The 19,647-nt window shown below is 37.8% G+C and overlaps 1 protein-coding gene across 1 annotated transcript in view; it reads right to left on the reverse strand.

The window, feature by feature from the left end:
• IL1RAPL2 (interleukin 1 receptor accessory protein like 2) overlaps positions 1 to 19,647 on the reverse strand; it is a 660,683-nt gene that overhangs the window by 596,877 nt on the left and 44,159 nt on the right. Inside the window, exon 2 of the mRNA XM_030939417.1 lies at positions 12,848 to 13,034. Coding sequence (XP_030795277.1) covers positions 12,848 to 13,034 — 187 coding nt within the window. The remainder of the gene's footprint in view (positions 1 to 12,847; positions 13,035 to 19,647) is intronic.

Genomic DNA, 19,647 nt, shown 5'->3' on the forward strand with positions numbered 1-19,647 from the left:
CAGAATATACATTCTTCTCAGCACCACATCCCACTTATTCCAAAATTGACCACATAATTGGAAGTAAAGCACTCCTCAGCAAATGTACAAGAACAGAAATTATAACAAACTGTCTCTCTAACCACAGTGCAATCAAACAAGAACTCAGCACTAAGAAACTCAATCAAAACTGCTCAACTACATGGAAACTGAATAACCTGCTCCTGAATGACTACTGGGTACATGAGGAAATGAAGGCAGAAATAAAGATGTTCTTCGAAACCAATGAGAACAAAGATACAACATACCAGAATCTCTGGGACACATTTAAAGCAGTGTGTAGAGGGAAATTTATAGCACTAAATGCCCACAAGAGAAAGCAGGAAAGGTCTAAAATTGACACTCTAACATCACAATTAAAAGAACTAGAGAAGCAAGAGCAAACACATTCAAAAGCTAGCAGAAGGCAAGAAATAACTAAGATCAGAGCAGAACTGAAGGAGATAGAGACACAAAAAACCCTCCAAAAAATCAATGAATCCAAGAGTTGGTTTTTTGAAAAGATCAACAAAATTGATAGACTGCTAGGAAGACTAATAAAAAAGAAAAGGAGAGAAATCAAATAGATGCAATAAAAAATGATAAAGGGGATATCATCACCAACCCCACAGAAATACAAACTACCATCAGAGAATACTATAAACACCTCTACGCAAATCAACTAGAAAATCTAGAAGAAATGGGTAATTTCCTGGACGCTTATACTCTCCCAAGACTAAAATAGGAAGAAGCTGAATCCCTGAATAGACCAATAGTAGGCTCTGAAATTGAGGCAATAATTAATAGCCTACCCACCAAAAAAAGTCCAGGACCAGATGGATTCACAGCTGAATTCTACCAGAGGTACAAGGCGGAGCTGGTACCATTCCTTCTGAAACTATTCCAATCAATAGAAAAAGAGGGAATCCTCCCTAACTCATTTTATGAGGCCAACATCATCTGGATACCAAAGCCTGGCAGAGACACAACAAAAAAAGAGAATTTTAGACCAATATCCCTGATGAACATCGATGCAAAAATCCTCAATAAAATACTGGCAAACTGGATCCAGCAGCACATCAAAAAGCTTATCCACCATGATCAAGTGGGCTTCATCCCTGGGATGCAAGGCTGGTTCAACATACGCACATCAATAAACGTAATCCAGCATATAAACAGAACCAAAGACAAAAACTACATGGTTATCTCAACAGATGCAGAAAAGGCCTTTGACAAAATTCAACAGCCCTTCATGCTAAAAACGCTCAAAAAATTCGGTATTGATGGAACATATCCCAAAATAATAAGAGCTATTTATGACAAACCCACAGCTAATATCATACTGAATGGGCAAAAACTGGAAAAATTCCCTTTGAAAACTGGTACAAGTACAGGGATGCTCTCTATCACCACTCCTATTCAACATAGTGTTGGAAGTTCTGGCTAGGGCAATCAGGCAAGAGAAAGAAATCAAGGGTATTCAGTTAGGAAAAGAAGAAGTCAAATTGTCCCTGTTTGCAGATGACATGATTGTCTATTTAGAAAACCCCATTGTCTCAGCCCAAAATCTCCTTAAGCTGATAAGCAACTTCAGCAAAGTCTCAGGATACAAAATTAATGTGCAAAAATCACAAGCATTCTTATACACCAGCAACAGACAAACAGAAAGCCAAATCATGAATGAACTTCCATTCACAATTGCTTCAAAGAGAATAAAATACCTAGGAATCCAACTTACAAGGGATGTCAAGGACCTCTTCAAGGAGAACTACAAACCACTGCTCAGTGAAATCAAAGAGGACACAAACAAATGGAAGAACTTACCATGCTCATGGATAGGAAGAATCAATATCGTGAAAATGGCCATACTGCCCAAGGTTATTTACAGATTCAATGCCATCCCCATCAAGCTACCAATGACTTTCTTCACAGAATTGGACAAAACTGCTTTAAAGTTCATATGGAACCAAAAAGAGCCCGCATTGCCAGACAATTCTAAGTCAAAAGAACAAAGCTGGAGGCATCACGCTACCTGACTTCACACTATACTACAAGGCTACAGTAACCAAAACAGCATGGTACTGGTACCAAAACAGAGATATAGACCAATGGAATAGAAGAGTCCTCCGAAATAATACCACACATCTACAGCCATCTGATCTTTGATAAACCTGAGAGAAACAAGAAATGGGGAAAGGATTCCCTATTTAATAAATGGTGCTGGGAAAATTGACTAGCCATAAGAAGAAAGCTGAAACTGGATCCTTTCCTTACTCCTTATATGAAAATTAATTCAAGATGGATTAGAGACTTAAATATTAGACCTAATACCATAAAAACCCTAGAAGAAAACCTAGGTAATACCCTTCAGGACATAGGCTTGGGCAAGGACTTCATGTCTAAAACACCAAAAGCAACGGCAACAAAAGCTAAAATTGACAAATGGGATCTAATTAAACGAAAGAGCTTCTGCACAGCAAAAGAAACTACCATCAGAGTGAACAGGCAACCTACAGAATGGGAGAAAATTTTTGCAATCTACTCATCTGACAAAGGGCTAATATCCAGAATCTACAAAGAAATCAAATTTACAAGAAAAAAAAAACAAACAACCGCATCAAAAAGTGGGCAAAGGATGTGAACAGACCTTTCTCAAAAGAAGACATTCATACAGCCAACAGACACATGAAAAAATGCTCATCATCACTGGCCATCAGAGAAATAAAAATCAAAACCACAACGAGATACCATCTCACACCAGTTAGAATGGCAATCATTAAAAAGTCAGAAAACAACAGGTGCTTGAGAGGATGTGGAGAAATAGGGACACTTTTACACTGTTGGTGGGATTGTAAACTAGTTCAACCATTATGGAAAACAGTATTGCGATTCCTCAAGGATCTAGAACTAGAAGTACCATATGACCCAGCCATCCCATTACTGGGTATATACCCAAAGGATTATAAATCATGCTGCTATAAAGACACATGCACACGTATGTTTATTTTAGCACTATTCACAATAGCAAAGACTTGGAATCAACCCAAATGTCCATCGGTGACTGACTGGATTAAGAAAATGTGGCACATATACACCATGGAATACTATGCAGCCATAAAAAAGGATGAGTTTTTGTCCTTTGTAGGGACATGGATGCAGCTGGAAACCATCATTCTTAGCAAACTATCACAAGAAGAGAAAACCGAACACCACATGTTCTCGCTCATAGGTGGGAACTGAACAATGAGATCACTTGGACTCGGGAGGGGGAACATCACACACTGGGGCGTATCATGGGGAGGGGGGAGGGGGAGGGATTGCATTGGGAGTTATACCTGATGTAAATGACGAGTTGATGGGTGCTGACAAGTTGATGGGTGCAGCACACCAACATGGCACAAGTATACATATGTAACAAACCTGCACGTTATCCACATGTACCCTAGAACTTAAAGTATAATAATAATAATAATAATAATAATAATAATAATAATAATAAACTGGGGTAATGTGCTTCCCCCAGTTTTGTTCGTTTTGCTCAGTATAAAATAAATAAATAAAATAAAATAAACAGGTATGTCTACTGCCCTTTACTCAAGACAAAGATACTATTGATTAATTGATTACAAGTAGGAGCTCTTCTTTTAGATGTTTCAATTGATGTAGTTTCTTCCTGGAGTGTTGAAAAGCAGCTGTTTACTCATCTATCTTCCTTCATGAGAAAAGAGAAATGTGTTTATTTTGGTCAGTTCAATATTCCCAGTCCCTAGCATAGCGCCTTGCACAGGTAGGCACCCAATACATATGCACTGATGAATGATCAGTTGTACAAATAAGTTTTTACTGAATCATCCATCATTCCCAACCAATTTCATTTATAACCAATGGTAAGCATCTAAAATTGAGATAGTTGTGACAAGACAAAGGAGAATTCAAAGTGATAGCCTTGACGTTATTAACACCAGACTTTTACCAACTGAGGTAACTAATCACATAGATGAGTGTTTTACTGCAAAGTGTGTATTTGTATTTTTGTTGACAATATCCTATCAAAATTAGGACATTCTTCAGTTTAGAAATGGGATAAAATGACTCCACATTTGTGTGATAACAGTGTGCTCAGTGAATAACGAAGTAGGTTCAGTGTTCTTCTTTGTTCAATTAAGAAAAGAATCTTTATCTCTCATTTGTAAAATGCTTTAAAAACACTAACATTATTGAATATTCTGCTCTAATGTCTAAACCCTATTTATATAGTGTCAGAAGAAACTTCTAAAAGTGTAGCCCCTCTCCTCATCTCAGTTTGATAACTGATGCAGTTCAGATAGTGAATATATAATCCTCTTACACATATCCTTTGTATTCCTCAAACAGGCTGGATTGGCTTACTCAGGCATCTTTATGAACATGCCTCCAGTACCACCTAATTCACCTCTACCTTCCTAACCAGCTGTGATTACATGCAGGCACAGAATGATAGTCCTTAAAGACCTACCATAGCATATTTCAAACAGCCCAGGAAACTCAAAACGGACTATGAGAGTGATACCATATAATTCGTTAATTAAGTAAAACTCAGAGACTGATGGAAAAGAAAGGAATTTAAAGATTCTGTATATTTGAAAAGACACCTGGAAAACGGATCATGCAAAGCAATAGTTTTCACCGTTAAAGCACTAGAGTTAAGACGTTTGTTAAATCAAGTTTAGCCTAAAACTTCCTGCTTACATATTTTAAGTATGACCTAAATGTTTCCCTGTACATCTTCAAGTATAACAAGTGGTGGTGTAAATAGGCCATAGCCTACTCTTGTGCCAATCACTGGGTTTTGACCAATCAAATGTGGCCAACTTCAAAATGTGTTCAAATAAGACAAATGCTGAGATATAACCAATCCAATTGTTTCTGAAACTCACTTCCATTTTCTGTTCATCATTTTCCTTTTTCTGTCCATAAATCTTCTTCTACCACATGGCTGCACTGGAGTTTCTGAACCTACTCTGGCTCGAGAGGCTGACTGATTTGCAAATCATTCTTTGCTCAAACTCTTTTACATTTATTTCAGCTGAAGTTTTTCTTTTAACGGATGACATCAGAAGTGGGATCCAAAGTAGAGCTTCTAATGACCCCAAGGATTACTGAATGACCAAGTGAGGTACCCATCAGACCCATTGTGTCCATTACTCTCTTGGAGCAACTGGGGATCATGGTTAAGTTCTCTCTTGGATTCCGAAGCTCCATGGTTTTCTGTTTTGAGCTCTCTGAGTTTCTTTGAGCAAATTTCTGATCCAAACTGGGTTTGGAAGTCATGGCAGAAAGCCGACTTGGTCCAGGATCAGATTGGATCTGGTAATTAACTGGCTTGGATCCAGTTAGAGGCCTCTTACATCTGACTGGGTCAGAAAGAACCTAGTAGTAAGTGGCAATATTGCAGGGGGTATAAAATTTGGCTTTTGGAATTTCACAGAGATTTTTGTGTTCTACTCCTTTGTTTCATTTTTCTTGCATGCTTAAGTAGGGAAAAAAATCAGTAGCTAAGTTGATCAAGGGAACCTGAAAACAAAAACAATATTTGAGATAAAAATGGGATCCTTAATTTCTGAAGAACTGAGTTCCTTCTGGCATATACACACATGCACAAGTATGAGGCCCCGGAAGCAGCAAAGTCTTATTGAAATCGCAAAATCTCACTAAAGATAAGTTGCAGTGGAACCTTCCAAATGAATGACACTGCAATGAAGTGCATTTGATTGAGGGCTCCCAAATTAGTCTCATCTAGGGATGCCTATTGACATGCAGAAGCTTCTAAAAAGACTTCAATATTTTATCTAAAGACTTTATAAAAGGCAAATACAAATCTTAAGCAACTAATTGATTTTTAAAAATTAAGTCTGCAACCTTTTGGCTTAGTTATTTTCCCACCCAAAAGGTGGAAAGAAAGTTACCCTAGATAAGGTGCTTATAAAAGGTAGGCCCTCAGGTAAAATAGGCATGCTTCTTTTTACAGATCTATCCATTCTGAGTCCAGGCATACAATGCTTTGTTGGCCCTATTCTTTAGTGGGCTCCAACCATTACCCTGAACTCAGTAATTTTAGCTAAGAAACAGTAGCTATGTTAAAAAGAAAACCCTATTGAACTAAAATACATCTTTCTGGAATTTAATTGACTATCTTAAAACTCTTTTGTAAAAAAAATTTATATATATATATATATATATAGAGAGAGAGAGAGAGGGAGAGAGAGAGAAAGAGAGAGAGAGAGAGGAAATCTCCATTTGTAGGGATATCTGCCTATGTACATTAGAAACTTAACGTTTGTATTATTAGTCTGTTTTCACATTACCATAAATACCTGAGACTAGGTAATTTATAAAGAAAATAGGTTTAATTGACTCACAGTTCTGAATGGCTAGGGAGGCCCCAGGAAACTTATCATCATGGCAGAAGACAAAGGGGAAACAAGGCACGTCTTCACAAGGTAACAGGAAAGAGAGCAAGAGCAAGGAAGTGCCACACTTTAAAACCATCAGCTCTTGTGAGAACTCACTCACTATCATGAGAATACCATGAGGGAAACCATCCCCATGATTCAATCACCTTCCACGAGGTCCCTCCCTTGACATGTGGGGATTACAATTTGTGATGAGATTTGGGTGGGGATACAGAGCCAAACCATATCACCATTCTTTTTTTTTTTTTTTTTTTTTTTTTTTGATATGAAGTCTCCCTCTGTCACCCAGACTGGAGTGCAGTGGCACAGTCTCAGCTCACTGCTACCTCTGCCTCCCAGGTTCAAGTGATTCTCCTGACTCAGCCTCCTGAGTAGCTGAGATTACAGGCATGCACCACCACGCCCAGCTAATTTTTGCATTTTTAGTAGAGACAGAGTTTCACCATGTTGGCCAGGCTGGTCTCGAACCCCTGACCTCAAGTAATCCACCTGCCTTGGCCTCTCAAAGTGCTGGGATTATAGGCATGAGCCACAGCACCCAGCCCATTCCTTTAAATTTGCATAATAAGTCATACTTTTGGTTGAGATGCTATTCTGGCCACCTTGTCTTGATGGAACTTTCATGAGAGCACTGTTTTTTGTTTTTTGTTTTCCCCTGGTTTGAGCAAATGATAATATAAATTTTAGGCCTAAAATCTGGCTCTCTGCTTATGAGTTATAAATTTTTATTTTTTGTGATTCCACCTAAGAGTTGTCCCTTTAGAAACACAAATTTGTTGCCTAGTCAACAAATGCTTATTGCAATGAAACCAGTAATTGGAAGATTGATAGACTGAATGGGAGAAAGAAAAACTATTTTAAAACTGGCCAATGAAAATTCTTACAAGCAATGGATTTTCTTCTGTCTGTATATCTCTATGTGTTGTGTGTGTGATGTTTATATGAAAAAGCTCTTATTAATTGGTTTTAAAAGAATAAGTGCTTAAATCAAATATTTTGTCAGAAAAATAGAAACTGTAATGTCTTTTTGTTCACATGACTTTAGTAATCTTTGGGAAATAAAGACAGTGTTATAAGATTATTGGTAAAATAAAGACACTTGGTCTAAATTAGGCAGGTCAGATATTAGGTTTGCTAAATGCTTTGAGGTCATAAACTCCTCCTTTGACTTTTGAAAATTGTTAGACTTACCTGCTTCAGAGCCATTAGATTTTAGATAAGGCTGGGGGACTCATGGAGTTAACCACGCCCCCTAGCTATGCTGGAAAGAGTTGGACTTTATCTGCACTTCAGTCTGTTGTCCTAGGCCCCACACCTAGTACATAATTAAAATCATTTACTTACTAGGTTTTTCACTGAAAATAAAAATTGCTAAGAGTTGAGATTCTAACATGTAATTGAGACTACTGAAGAAACAGTTTTACATGCAAAATGTGTGAGGAAGGTGAAGTATGCTTTTGGTAAAAGATTATAAGGAGGCATGGGAATGTGGATTTTTGTGCCTAGATTAAAGGGTTAAATGATTGATTTAGGTTAGATAGGATAAAGTTGAAAGTTCGAACAAGTTGTGGAAGATTGTGAAAAATTAAACTTGTAAAAGAAATTCTACATGTGAACATATTGGCTAAATTTAAAGGGGTATTACTCAGTTTTTTTTTTGTAAATTGAACATTGAAATAAAAGCACAAAAGGGTTTTCTTAGAGCACTGATCTACTATTTAACAAAAATTTGTAATGGGTTATAAAAGATTTATGTGAATCTCACCTTATGGTAAAACTAATTAAGATTAGATAGATTTATCTACTAGGTTTTATTAAAAATTGGGGTTGATATTAACAGTATACTAATGCAAGGATGAAATTTGGCTTTCTTTCTTGAATGAGATTTTATGCTAAATAATAGAATTGCTCTAGATTACTTACTGGCTAAACAGAAAGATATCTATGCAACTGCTGGCACTTGTGGCCTGTGGAGAAATACATCCCATCAGGTATTATAGAGATTCAGTGTAGGAGATTAATGAAGAGCCTGCTTAGTTAAAGCCAATAGACTCTTTAGCTCATTCTTTGATCTATTTGATTTTAGTTGGTTTGGTTCATGGTGACCCTAGGTAAGGGGCATACTCCAAACTCTTGGTATTATCCTACTGACAATCATAATAGTAGTTCCCCTGGTGTACTGTCTTCTCTCAAAAGTTTGCATTCAGCCATCTCAAGAATGGCAAATGTTCTCTCTTCAATTGGAATGCCAATAGCTGAAGGAAATGTGTGACCATGAGGGCGTCATAACCTATGAATGAATTGCTGAGACCTGGAAACCCAAAATGATGGTAACTGAGAGTGGCGCACTCTCACCTAAGTGAGAACCTGACAAAAAGGGGGGGAATTTTTAAACAAAATTATGGGAGGCCATTGTTTTGGACTGAGCTCATGTCATGCACTAGGCCCCAACAGACCAGACAAAATCAAAAGGGACTCACTTGTGCTAAATGTAACATAATCAAACTAAGATTTTAAGGAAACACATATATCCTAGAACAGACCAGGTTTTGCTTTTTTCTCCTGTAAATAGGATGTTCCAGAGTAAGAAGTTATCCTCTACTCTAACCCTCACAAAAAAAAAAAAAAAAAAAAAAAAAAAAAAAAAAGACCTGAAGTCCTTGTTCACACCTTACACAACCGGGTTTCAAGACCAAATAAGTACATTTATGATGGTGACAGTGACATCAATGACTAAAGTTTTGGTCAGTCTCTCAAAATGAGAGGATGAATAAAAGGGGGAAATTGTTAAATCATGTTTAGCGTAAAGCTGCTTTCTTACACATTTTAAGTTTGGCCTAAAGATTTCTCTGTACACTGTCAACTATCATAAGTGGAGGTGTAAATAGACCATCGCCTACTCTTGTGCCAATTACTAAGTTTTGACCAATCAAATGTGGCCAACTGTTTGAACCGTGTTCAAATAAGGCACAGAGCTATAGCCAATCCAGCTGTTTGTGTTCCTCACTTCCATTTTCTGTAAATTACTTTCCTTTATCTGTCCATAAATCATCTTCTACCACACGACTGCGCTGGAGTCTCTGAGCCTACTCTGACTCAGGAGGCTGCCTGATTTGTGAATCATTCTTTGCTCAATTAATCTTTTAAATTTAATTTGGCTGAAACTTTTCTTTTAACACATTGGACATTTCTAACTTTGATTGAGCACCAGAATAAACTCTGGACAAATGTATCCTCTTCTTTATATTGCTATAGCCGGAGCAAAACTTGTTCAGCCTGGTAGAAAATACACGGGCTATAAAGTAGGCAAGGCAGACTATCCAAATACTAACTGAAAAGGAAATATGTTCCTGATATGTTGGTACATTTTCTTCAGGTATTTACTTGAAACCTTGTATGAGAACCAAGAGTTAGCAATACATTCCTGAGCTTCAGGTACTCTTTAACTTTTGATTCTAGTATTTTATCCTAATCCATTAGTATACTGTAGGGGCTAAGAGTGGGGCCAGTAGCCAAACTGCAAGTCACAAACTGCTGTTGACTTTTGCTAACCCACTTAGCTTGTCTGAGTCTCCAGTCACTTCTTCTATAAAATGGAGATAATATTACCTTATATGGTAGTTCTAAGAATTGTGTTAATCTATCTCATGCACCTAAAACACAGCTTGCCATATAGTAAGTACTTAAAAAATGTTAGCTAACATTATGATGATCATTTATCAACTGTAAAATATTATGGAAACATTAAATATTATCCAGGCAGAGCTGGAAAGGCCTGTTGCTTCATCATTGTTGGTCCATGTCTAAGGAAGAGTGAGAAGTGGCATTTGCCAGCAGTAAATTGCTTGAGTATGTAAGGATGATAGTGATGTCTAGAAATATGAGAAAAGGAGAAGAAAGAAGTTAGCAGAAAGTAAGATGAGATAGTAGAATGATTCTTATAAGGGAAAGTTGATTATCTGGATTTCACTCCCAGCTGCTAACTCTTTGGGCAGGTCATCTTCCCTTCCTCAACCATAAAATTAAAATAAAACTTTGTTTTTCTTTCTTTTGCCAGGCTGCACTGTACCAGCATGGCATCTTACAAAAGTTCCCAAAATATGGTCAAGGCTGGGTTTAGTCCCAGGCCCACTGCCGGACAGGGTAGTGATTAAGAAAATGAATTCTGGAGTCACACTGCCTTGAATAGAAAATCAGGCTTTGTTCACTGTGTAACTTTGGATAAGTCACATCTCTCTAAGCCTCAGTGGTTTTGTTCTCCATTAAATTAGGATAATAGCACCTACCATAGAGAGTTGCACTGAGATTTAAACAAGATAATGTTGAAATCAAGTTTAGCTACAATGAATGGCACACAATAAGTGCTTAATAAATACAGATGAGGCTGATGATGGCATAAACCCACCAAATTATCTGTAGTCTACTTTTATGCATAATAAACATTATGTTCCTTTTTATCTGTCACAATATTGTCTTCATTAAGATAATTCACATTAAGACCTAGACATTCTAGTACAGAGCATGTTCTTGGTGTCTATTGGTAAGTTTCCCTAGGCGTGAAAATGGAGAGGCTTCCAAATGTAAAAGCATATGACAGCTGTGGGAGTTAGGGATTAGGCTTCCCTAGGAACTGAGGGTCTGTCAGATCCTATAGAAACAACCTGCTCCACCTTTTATGTGTGTTTGGTTCCAACAGTACACACAGCATCTATGCAGAAAACCTTCTTGGTCACCTACCATCACATCATAAAACCGTACAGTATGTCAATTGCTATGTTCAGAGCTGAGAGAGGAGAGTTGGCTTAGTTCTGTTACAAGACGGTGGGACCCAGGTTTGCTGCCAGAATATCATGGCTGGAAGGTTGCGTGGTTATTATCGGCTTCTTCCCCTAGATCCAATTCTCTGCCCTTGTCTGCTCTACTCTATGCTCAGAAAAGCCGAATGCTATTGATTCTATCTCCTGCCTCTGCCCCCTGGCTTCTGTTTCAGTTTGAATGAGGGTGGCAGGAGAGGGAGACAACTAGCAAAAAAACAGAGAGCAGGAATTATAAATGGTTAGGGTATTTATCCTACCCACTCCCTTCCTATCTGCTACCCTCATATGTTCCTTTAAGGTTGTATCTCTTGGCAGCTTCCTCCACTCTTGCCAGGTTCCAGTGACACTGCTCCTTCCCCTTGCCACTGCAGGTCTAGGGGTGATAATCAACAGCTTCTTCCCTTATTGATTTCTTCAAGCCTGCCCAAACCTCTGTAAATAATCATTTCATTCAATTCTTCTTTCTTCTTCTCCTTCTTCTTCTTCTTCTCCTCCTCCTCCTCCTCCTCCTCCTCCTCCTCCTCCTCCTCCTCCTCCTCCTCCTCCTCCTCCTCCTCCTCCTCCTCCTCCTCCTCCTCCTCCTCCTCCTCCTCCTCCTCCTCCTCCTCCTCCTCCTCCTCCTCCTCCTCCTCCTCCTCCTCCTCCTCCTCCTCCTCCTCCTCCTCCTCCTCCTTCTTCTTCTTCTTCTTCTTCTTCTTCTTCTTCTTCTTCTTCTTCTTCTTCTTCTTCTTCTTCTTCTTCTTCTTCTTCTTCTTTTGATGGGGTCTCGCTCTGCTGCCCATGCTGGAGTACAGTGACGTGATCTCAGCTCACTGCAACCTCTGCCTCCCGTGTTCAAGCGGTTCTCCTGCCTCAGCCTTCCAAGTAGCTGGGATTACAGATGTGTGCCGCGATGCCCAGCTAATTTTTATATTTTAGTAGAGATGAGGTTTCGCCATGTTGGCCAGGCTGGTCTTGAACTCCTGACCTCAGGTGATCTGCCCGCCTCCACCTCCCAAAATGCTGGAATTACAGGCGTGAGCCACTGAGCCTGGCCTCAATTCTCTTCTGTTCAACCTTTGAGTGTGGTTTATTTCCAGCTAAACTTAACCTTAGCAGTGTTTACACATCCTGTACTGGGCCCGTTTCTCTCTTCTGCATTCACTGTTGTGGCTTTCACAGAGTAGAACATTATGATAGTTGTTATTATTTATAAGTACTACTACTTGTAATGACAGGCCTTTGTTCCCACCAGCAAATAATATTTCTATGTCCCCCAGATAATTTCTTTCAAGTGTTATTTAAATGTTTACCCTTCTTCCCATTTGTTCTTATATGTTGTTAGGCTGGAGGGAGATTCTACTTTTAGCAGTTGGAGAAGGGGGTATTGCTTCTAACACCTGCTTTAAAAATCAGTGATACATAAGAGTCACAGCTCTGAATTATTTAGTTGTGGATCTGTTGATTCTTCTCAGTGAAATAACTAATACTAAAAACTAATAATAAAAAAACTCCCTTTCCTCATCCCCAAGGCTGCTATTGACTGAAGTAAAATATGCATTTTATACCATGCTGAGTTACCTTATACCACACAACATCAGGCTCCTGATTGGACTTTTTAAAGTCATCCATGTCTGGACAGGAGATCTCCTTTCTTTTAGTGACTTCAGATTTTTCTAAATAGCGGATCCTGCTGTTGTAGCACAGGCCTGATTCATTCTCTGCAACAGTCAAGGACATTGACACCTTCATGCAATATGTTGAGTTTCTGTAGGAACAGAGAAATAACAAAATGGCTTTATTGGGTGTTTACAACTTTGTTTGTGCTCTATATATTTCAAGAGTATTGACTTTTCCATTTAGGACCTTGCCTAGAAATCGGAAACAACATCAAAGCAACACAGAACAGTTTTATGCTGCAACTGACAAGAAGATATGAAACTAACTGCTAATGTGGATATTTGTGGCCATGAGGTAGCCACAGAGCTACATAGAGAAGCTATACCCATCTTCCAAACTGTAAGATAGTCTGACATCTTTCCCAGCAATAAATATTACAATGTTGAAAATCTGATAATAAAAACCTATGAGAAAGTCTCTCTATAACTGGAGGTATAGCGATTTTTGCTCTGACCCTGTGGCCAGTCCTTTAACAGTTACTACAGGGATTGTTGAATTTTACTATTGGTTTTTCAGCCAACATTTCCTGACACAGAATACATACTAAAAACCAGATCAACATCCAGAGAATATCTGTTAGCTTACAGGTTAATTTACCTGTTAACTACTCAGCTTTTCAAGGTACTCACTGAGATGTGCCAGGTGTTGAATTTTGGGCTTTTATAAAGAAGAAATCCCACTAGAGTCTGGTCAGTTGGGATTAATTGTATCAACCAGCACTAGCATTATAAAGAATTTTCAACCCTGAATGTTATCATAAGGCCACTTAGAAATTGGGCATTAATTGGCTAACACATTACATAAGGACATTTATTGAACAAAAATTCTGTCTTCTTGTACCTTGGTTAGCACTTTCTCAATAATGTGAGTTCAATAAACATATTTAATGAATCTAATTAACTACAATAAATAAATACAAATAAATAAAAATTCTGCCTTTGTTTTTCTATGTACAATCCATGACCTTTCTCTACTCTACCTTACCTGGATTCTGGAATATGTCAAACACAAAAGAAAATGGAAAAGTGTGAGGAAGAAATCAGAAGCAGCCTGATAACACTATACAGATTAGCTGTAAATCTTGGTTGGAGTATTTAATTTTACTTTATGGAAGACATTTCGGGATCATATCTGTTTTAAACATCAAGGGATACGTGCTGTCAAAACTAAAATTGCTAAGGGAGGCAATTCAAACCAAGTGCTTTTTAACTGAGTAATAACAATCTTAACAGATGGGATTAGCATGCCAACCAACAATTTTAAGACAGTACCAAATGATCGACACTATTCATACTGCTTAGTACTCACTTACTGAAATTTTAAATCCCAGACATCACGGAAAACACAGGAATGCAGATGGCTATGCCTCTTGGGTTTACAAACTAAGTTAATAAGAATGATTCCTACTTAGGCTTCTGGTAAAGTTAATTTCTGGCAAGCGCCCCTGACTATGCTCAGGCCTCAGACATCTGAGAAGGAAACTATCAAAGCACTCCAATTCTGATGTTTAGATGCAACCCCATCACACTATGTAGATTGTGGGATTTGCTTTTATTTCTTCCTCTATATGGGTTCCTGGAACACAAAGGGCGTAAGATATGCCCAGTGGGGATTAAATGAAAGAAACATTTATGTTCTTGTCAGACATTGGACAGCCTCTTTAAATGCCATGAATCTAAAGCCACAATAGTAGTAATAATAATATATTTCAGAGAAGAAGGGTAAATCAATTTAGCTCAATCAACTTAGCTCTTTTTCACCATTTTTTAAATACTTCAGTGTTAAATATTTCCAAGTCTCCTTGCTTCATACAAAGCCATACATGATCTAGCTCGACATAACACTCTCCCCTTTACTCATTAGGGTGCAGCCACACTGGCATTTTCTCTGTTCATTGAACACACGAAGCCTATTCAGACAATAGGCCTTTGTACTTGCTCTTATCTGATCTTCTAATATTTGTTTATTTGTTAAAGTATGCACTAAAAAGGGCAAGGAATTTGTTGCTCTTGTTCATTACACCATCCCTGGGATCTAAATGAATAGATATAGATGCTCAGTAAATGTTAGTTGATTAAATGAATGGGCATCAAAAGGTATCTATTTGAGAGACAAGTTATTTTTTTCTACTTTTGTATCAGTTCCATATGGCATATACCCCCCTTTCTTCAGATGAAGGTATATGGCTTGTCAAATATCGTATTCCTTCAGATGAAGGTATATAGTTTATCAAATATCACATTCCTTGTATAAGTATGACCCAGATAATTTGCAAGTATTTGTGGATAGCCACTAGAAGAAAGATTGGCCAAGTTTTGTGCAGTAGCATATTGGCAAAGAATTAAAAATATTGGCTGGCCGGGCGCGGTGGCTCAACCCTGTAATCCCAGCACTTTGGGAGGCCGAGATGGGCGGATCACGAGGTCAGGAGATCGAGACCATCCTGGCTAACATGGTGAAACCCCGTCTCTACTAAAAACTACAAAAAACTAGCCGGGCGAGGTGGCAGCGCCTGTAGTCCCAGCTACTCGGGAGGCTGAGGCAGGAGAATGGCGTGAACCCGGGAGGCGGAGCTTGCAGTGAGCTGAGATCCGGCCACAGCACTCCAGCCTGGGTGACAGAGCGAGACTCCGTCTCAAAAAAAAAAAAAAAAAAAAAAAAAAAAAATATATATATATATATATATATATATATATATATATATAGGCTACATCTGAAAGACAAGAAGGATGGGCAGGGGCAGGGGATAGAGGGAAGTTAAATGGTTACAGTTATTTAAAAAGTGTCTAACACAGAAGAAAGATAATCACCTCTGCTGGATATCCAAAGTATTCTGAACAGTTCTCGATGTTACTGGCTTTGATCATATCTGCTCCACGGTGTTCATTCATACAGGTGAAAGGGACATACTTGTTAAAAACTTTTCAATTATTATGTTATACCTCCACAGAAGGAGAAGAGTTGACCAGATATCTCAATAATAGAAGTAGGTGAAATGTTCAATGCTCTGAAAGAAGCTAACTATCCCAAATGTATTTATCCCTGGGTAGAAAATAGGGTAGACTAAAGTAGAGGACCAATCTGATATAGTGGTTTCTCAACAAAACATCATCTTTAAACTAAGACTCACTAGGCTCAACTAGTTCTGTGACCTTGGACAAATTGTTTAACCTCTCTGAGTCTCAGTTTCTTCACCTGAAACATGAGGATAAGAAGCTGTTTATGGTGGCTCCATTGGAGGTGGGAGGAAGTAGTTCCTTTCATTATACAACTATGAGTAAAAATAGGTTTACATTTTTATACCTGACCTGTTCAGATCACTGTAAGTGTTAAATAATGTACAGGATCTATCAAAAAGTAGGTATTCAAACAATTGTATCTCTAATTAGAATTGTAGGTATTGCCAGCATTGTTAAACATATTAAAAGATATATATATATAATTATATATACATATGTATAACTAATATGTATGTATACATATATAACTAATATTCGTATATGTATAATAATATACATATCTAATATGTACTACTTATAATTTACATGTGATATAATAATCATGAACAATATAAAAACAACACACTGGCAGCAGTGGGTTAAAGTAGTCCACTGGGTTAGAAGTGCTACTTGACAGGAAAGAGTCTGGAAGAGGTCAGTTGGGCAAAAGGTCTAATACTAGAGAGCCATGTAGGTCTGAGAGAATCAAAAATATACACTGACTTAGTCACAAAAACAAGCGTATCAAGAGAAAGCAGCTAAGGCAGGAAGGAACTTCCAGGTACTCTGAGTACCAGCTACTAGGAAGAGGCCAGAACCTTGGAGGTCAAAGAGTTAGTAAAGGCTCCACTTAAAAAGGTTTACTTCTAGCCGGGCATGGTGGCTAACGCCTGTAATCCCAACACTTTGGGAGGCTGAGGTGCGTGGATCACAAGGTCAAGAGATTGAGACCAGCCTGCCTAATACGGTGAAATCCCGTCTCTACTTAAAATACAAAAAATTAGCCAGCCGTGGTGGCATGTGCCTGTAGTCCCAGCTACTCTGGAGGCTGAGGCCGGAGAATCACTTGAACCCAGGAGGCAGAGGTTGCAGTGAGCTGAGATCATACCACTGCACTCCAGCCTGGGTGACAGAGTGAGACTCTGTCTCAAAAAACAAACAAACAAACAAAACTTACTTCTGGGAGCTTCTTAGACAAATGCCTTCTATAACAAAGCCCAGAGACCTCAAAGCCAGGTTTCCAGGCACAAGACAAGAGCCATTCATGTGTTCATTCCTCAACCTCTCCAAAGTATAAACAATGTAGACGGTGTCAGCAGCATTTATATTGATTTGGGGTGCTGTTAAGGGCAAGGAAGCTACCCTGGAGATGGCTGATGAGTGAGTTGAAGGAGGAAGTGTGTCCTTCCTAACCCTTATCTAGAAATAACTTTAAGCCAGGGCCCAGTATGTATACATTCTCATTCTGGTCGCAGACATGTGAATAGATGCTGACATATGAATAGATGCTGACAACCTGCTTTGTTAACTCATGAACAAGTCATAGTATGAAGTCATTGAGGACGACCAAGGTCCCTGGAACTCAAAGACAAGGTCTGATGTGAGTCCTATTATCACCACAGGTGACCTGGCGGAGGTATAATCAAGGCTGCCTGACAGTCTGAAACTCAGGTTGATTTTTATTAGTTGTGTAATCCAGCCCTGGCACAGTTCGTGCTAACAATCTTGCATTATTTAGATTTTATTTTGAAAAATGCCCCAGGCAGGTTCTATTTAAAATATTTTCTGCAACTGGGACCTAAAAATATTACTTTCATTAGGTACAATTAGAGCTATGTGAGGTTGAGGAGGCAGACTGACGAGTGTGCAAGAATGGAGATGGTATTTTTTTCTCTCCCTACTTCACATCCTGAGGAAGACAAGGAACACATTCAGGCTCAATGTGGGCAAAAGGCCTTTGCAATGATACTGCAGTAACAACTTACAATTACACACATTAGTAATCTTTCCAAGTATTTCTATATCTATTATCTTATTTAATTCTGCCAATAACCCAGGAAAATGGGCAGGGTAATTATCCCTTACAGAAGTAAAACATAGACACAGAGAGGACAAAGAACTTAGTCAAGCTAACATAGCTGGTCAGTAGTTCAGAACCAAGGTTTATTGGCTGCTAGCCCTTGGATACTCTGAGAACTTGATGCTAACATTGCTTAACAGCCAAACTAACTTGTGGATATCCATACCAACTTGAGGAAGCTGATAGAAAGAAAAGCAGATGTGTAAAGATAACATCTAAGGAATAATGTTAATTTGCATAGCACAGAAGAATTAGAAAATTTATAAATAAATCTTGCTTTCTATTCCAAAGGTTTAATGTTAGCTTGTTTAGGTCATAATTACAACTTTTTCCCCAGATGTATTTCTAAGGGAAAATATTGACCAATCTTGGGTTCTCTGGGGAGAAGAGTAAAACTCATAATTTAAAATACACATGAAACATCCAAATTCCTTTTCTAACTCCCATTTATAAAACATGCCCATACTATAAAATCTAAAGTTTTGTTTTAGAGTTTGAGCATATGTGAACTTGTCGTATCACCAGGACTAAGCTAGTGAAAATAATCTAAATAAATTAGGGATCTTTCTTGTACCGAAAATCAAAAGCCCTAGATAAAATGCCTCAGGATATAGTTGAAACTTTCCTAACTGATTTATTCGATTGTCTTATCCTCACTTCAAAATACTTTACTTGCAAATTTCAGAGACCATCTAATGATAAGCAAACTAAAACAAGCTTTACTGTCTGAAATTTTATAAGATGAATTGATTCACTATATATAACATCAATTAATCAACCTACAGTCATTGAATAAGACTGTCCTCCTTAAAACATAAGATCTAGCAACTGATATTTTAGCAAATTCAAGGAAGGAAAACAAATGAATAAACAAACAAGGTTTCAAGCCCTTGGATAAGTTCTATTTCTCAGAAATCATTAGAAAAATAAAGTTTTCTAGTAAAGGAGGATAAGGGAGGAAAAGAATATCATGTATTTATTATAACTGAACTGTACATCTAAAATGGTAAGGATGGTAAATTACATATGTATATTTTACCTTATTTTAAAAAGTTTAAATTGAAAATATTAAAAAAAGAAAAAGAAGAAAGTTTTATTGAAAAATCTTTTAAGCTTGATTGGAAAGGAGACTTTCAGATGACTGCAGAAATAATTACACAAAACTGCAAACTTGCAATGTTAATGCATTAAAAGACCAAAGATGGTCAAAGCCCTGAACTGTGTATTAATATTACCATTCTTTGAAGACCCACAACCCTTTAGAATCATTCAAATGACATTTAATGGGCACCTTCTATGTGCCATGCTGTTTATATACATTGAAAAGCAGATGTAAACCTAATATAAAGATAAAAATATCTATGCTAATAAGAAGAAGTTTGGGGAAACAGGATCTATTGAATGAATTCACTTTTGTCACTTTTAGTCTTAAGTAAATCATCTTACTTCTAGGCTTGTAGAGTTGTAAAGAGCTCAGGGATTTTTGTTGGTTTAGAAAACAAAACAAAACAAAGAATGCCGTCACTCATAGATGATATCTCTAGCCTGTAAAAATGTCAATATAATAGGTTTTAAGTTTATGTACATTTTTCCATAAGGTATAAACCTGGTAATTAAACAAA

Source organism: Rhinopithecus roxellana, chromosome 10 (assembly GCF_007565055.1).
Source record: "Rhinopithecus roxellana isolate Shanxi Qingling chromosome 10, ASM756505v1, whole genome shotgun sequence".
NCBI classification, from domain to species: Eukaryota; Metazoa; Chordata; class Mammalia; order Primates; family Cercopithecidae; genus Rhinopithecus; species Rhinopithecus roxellana.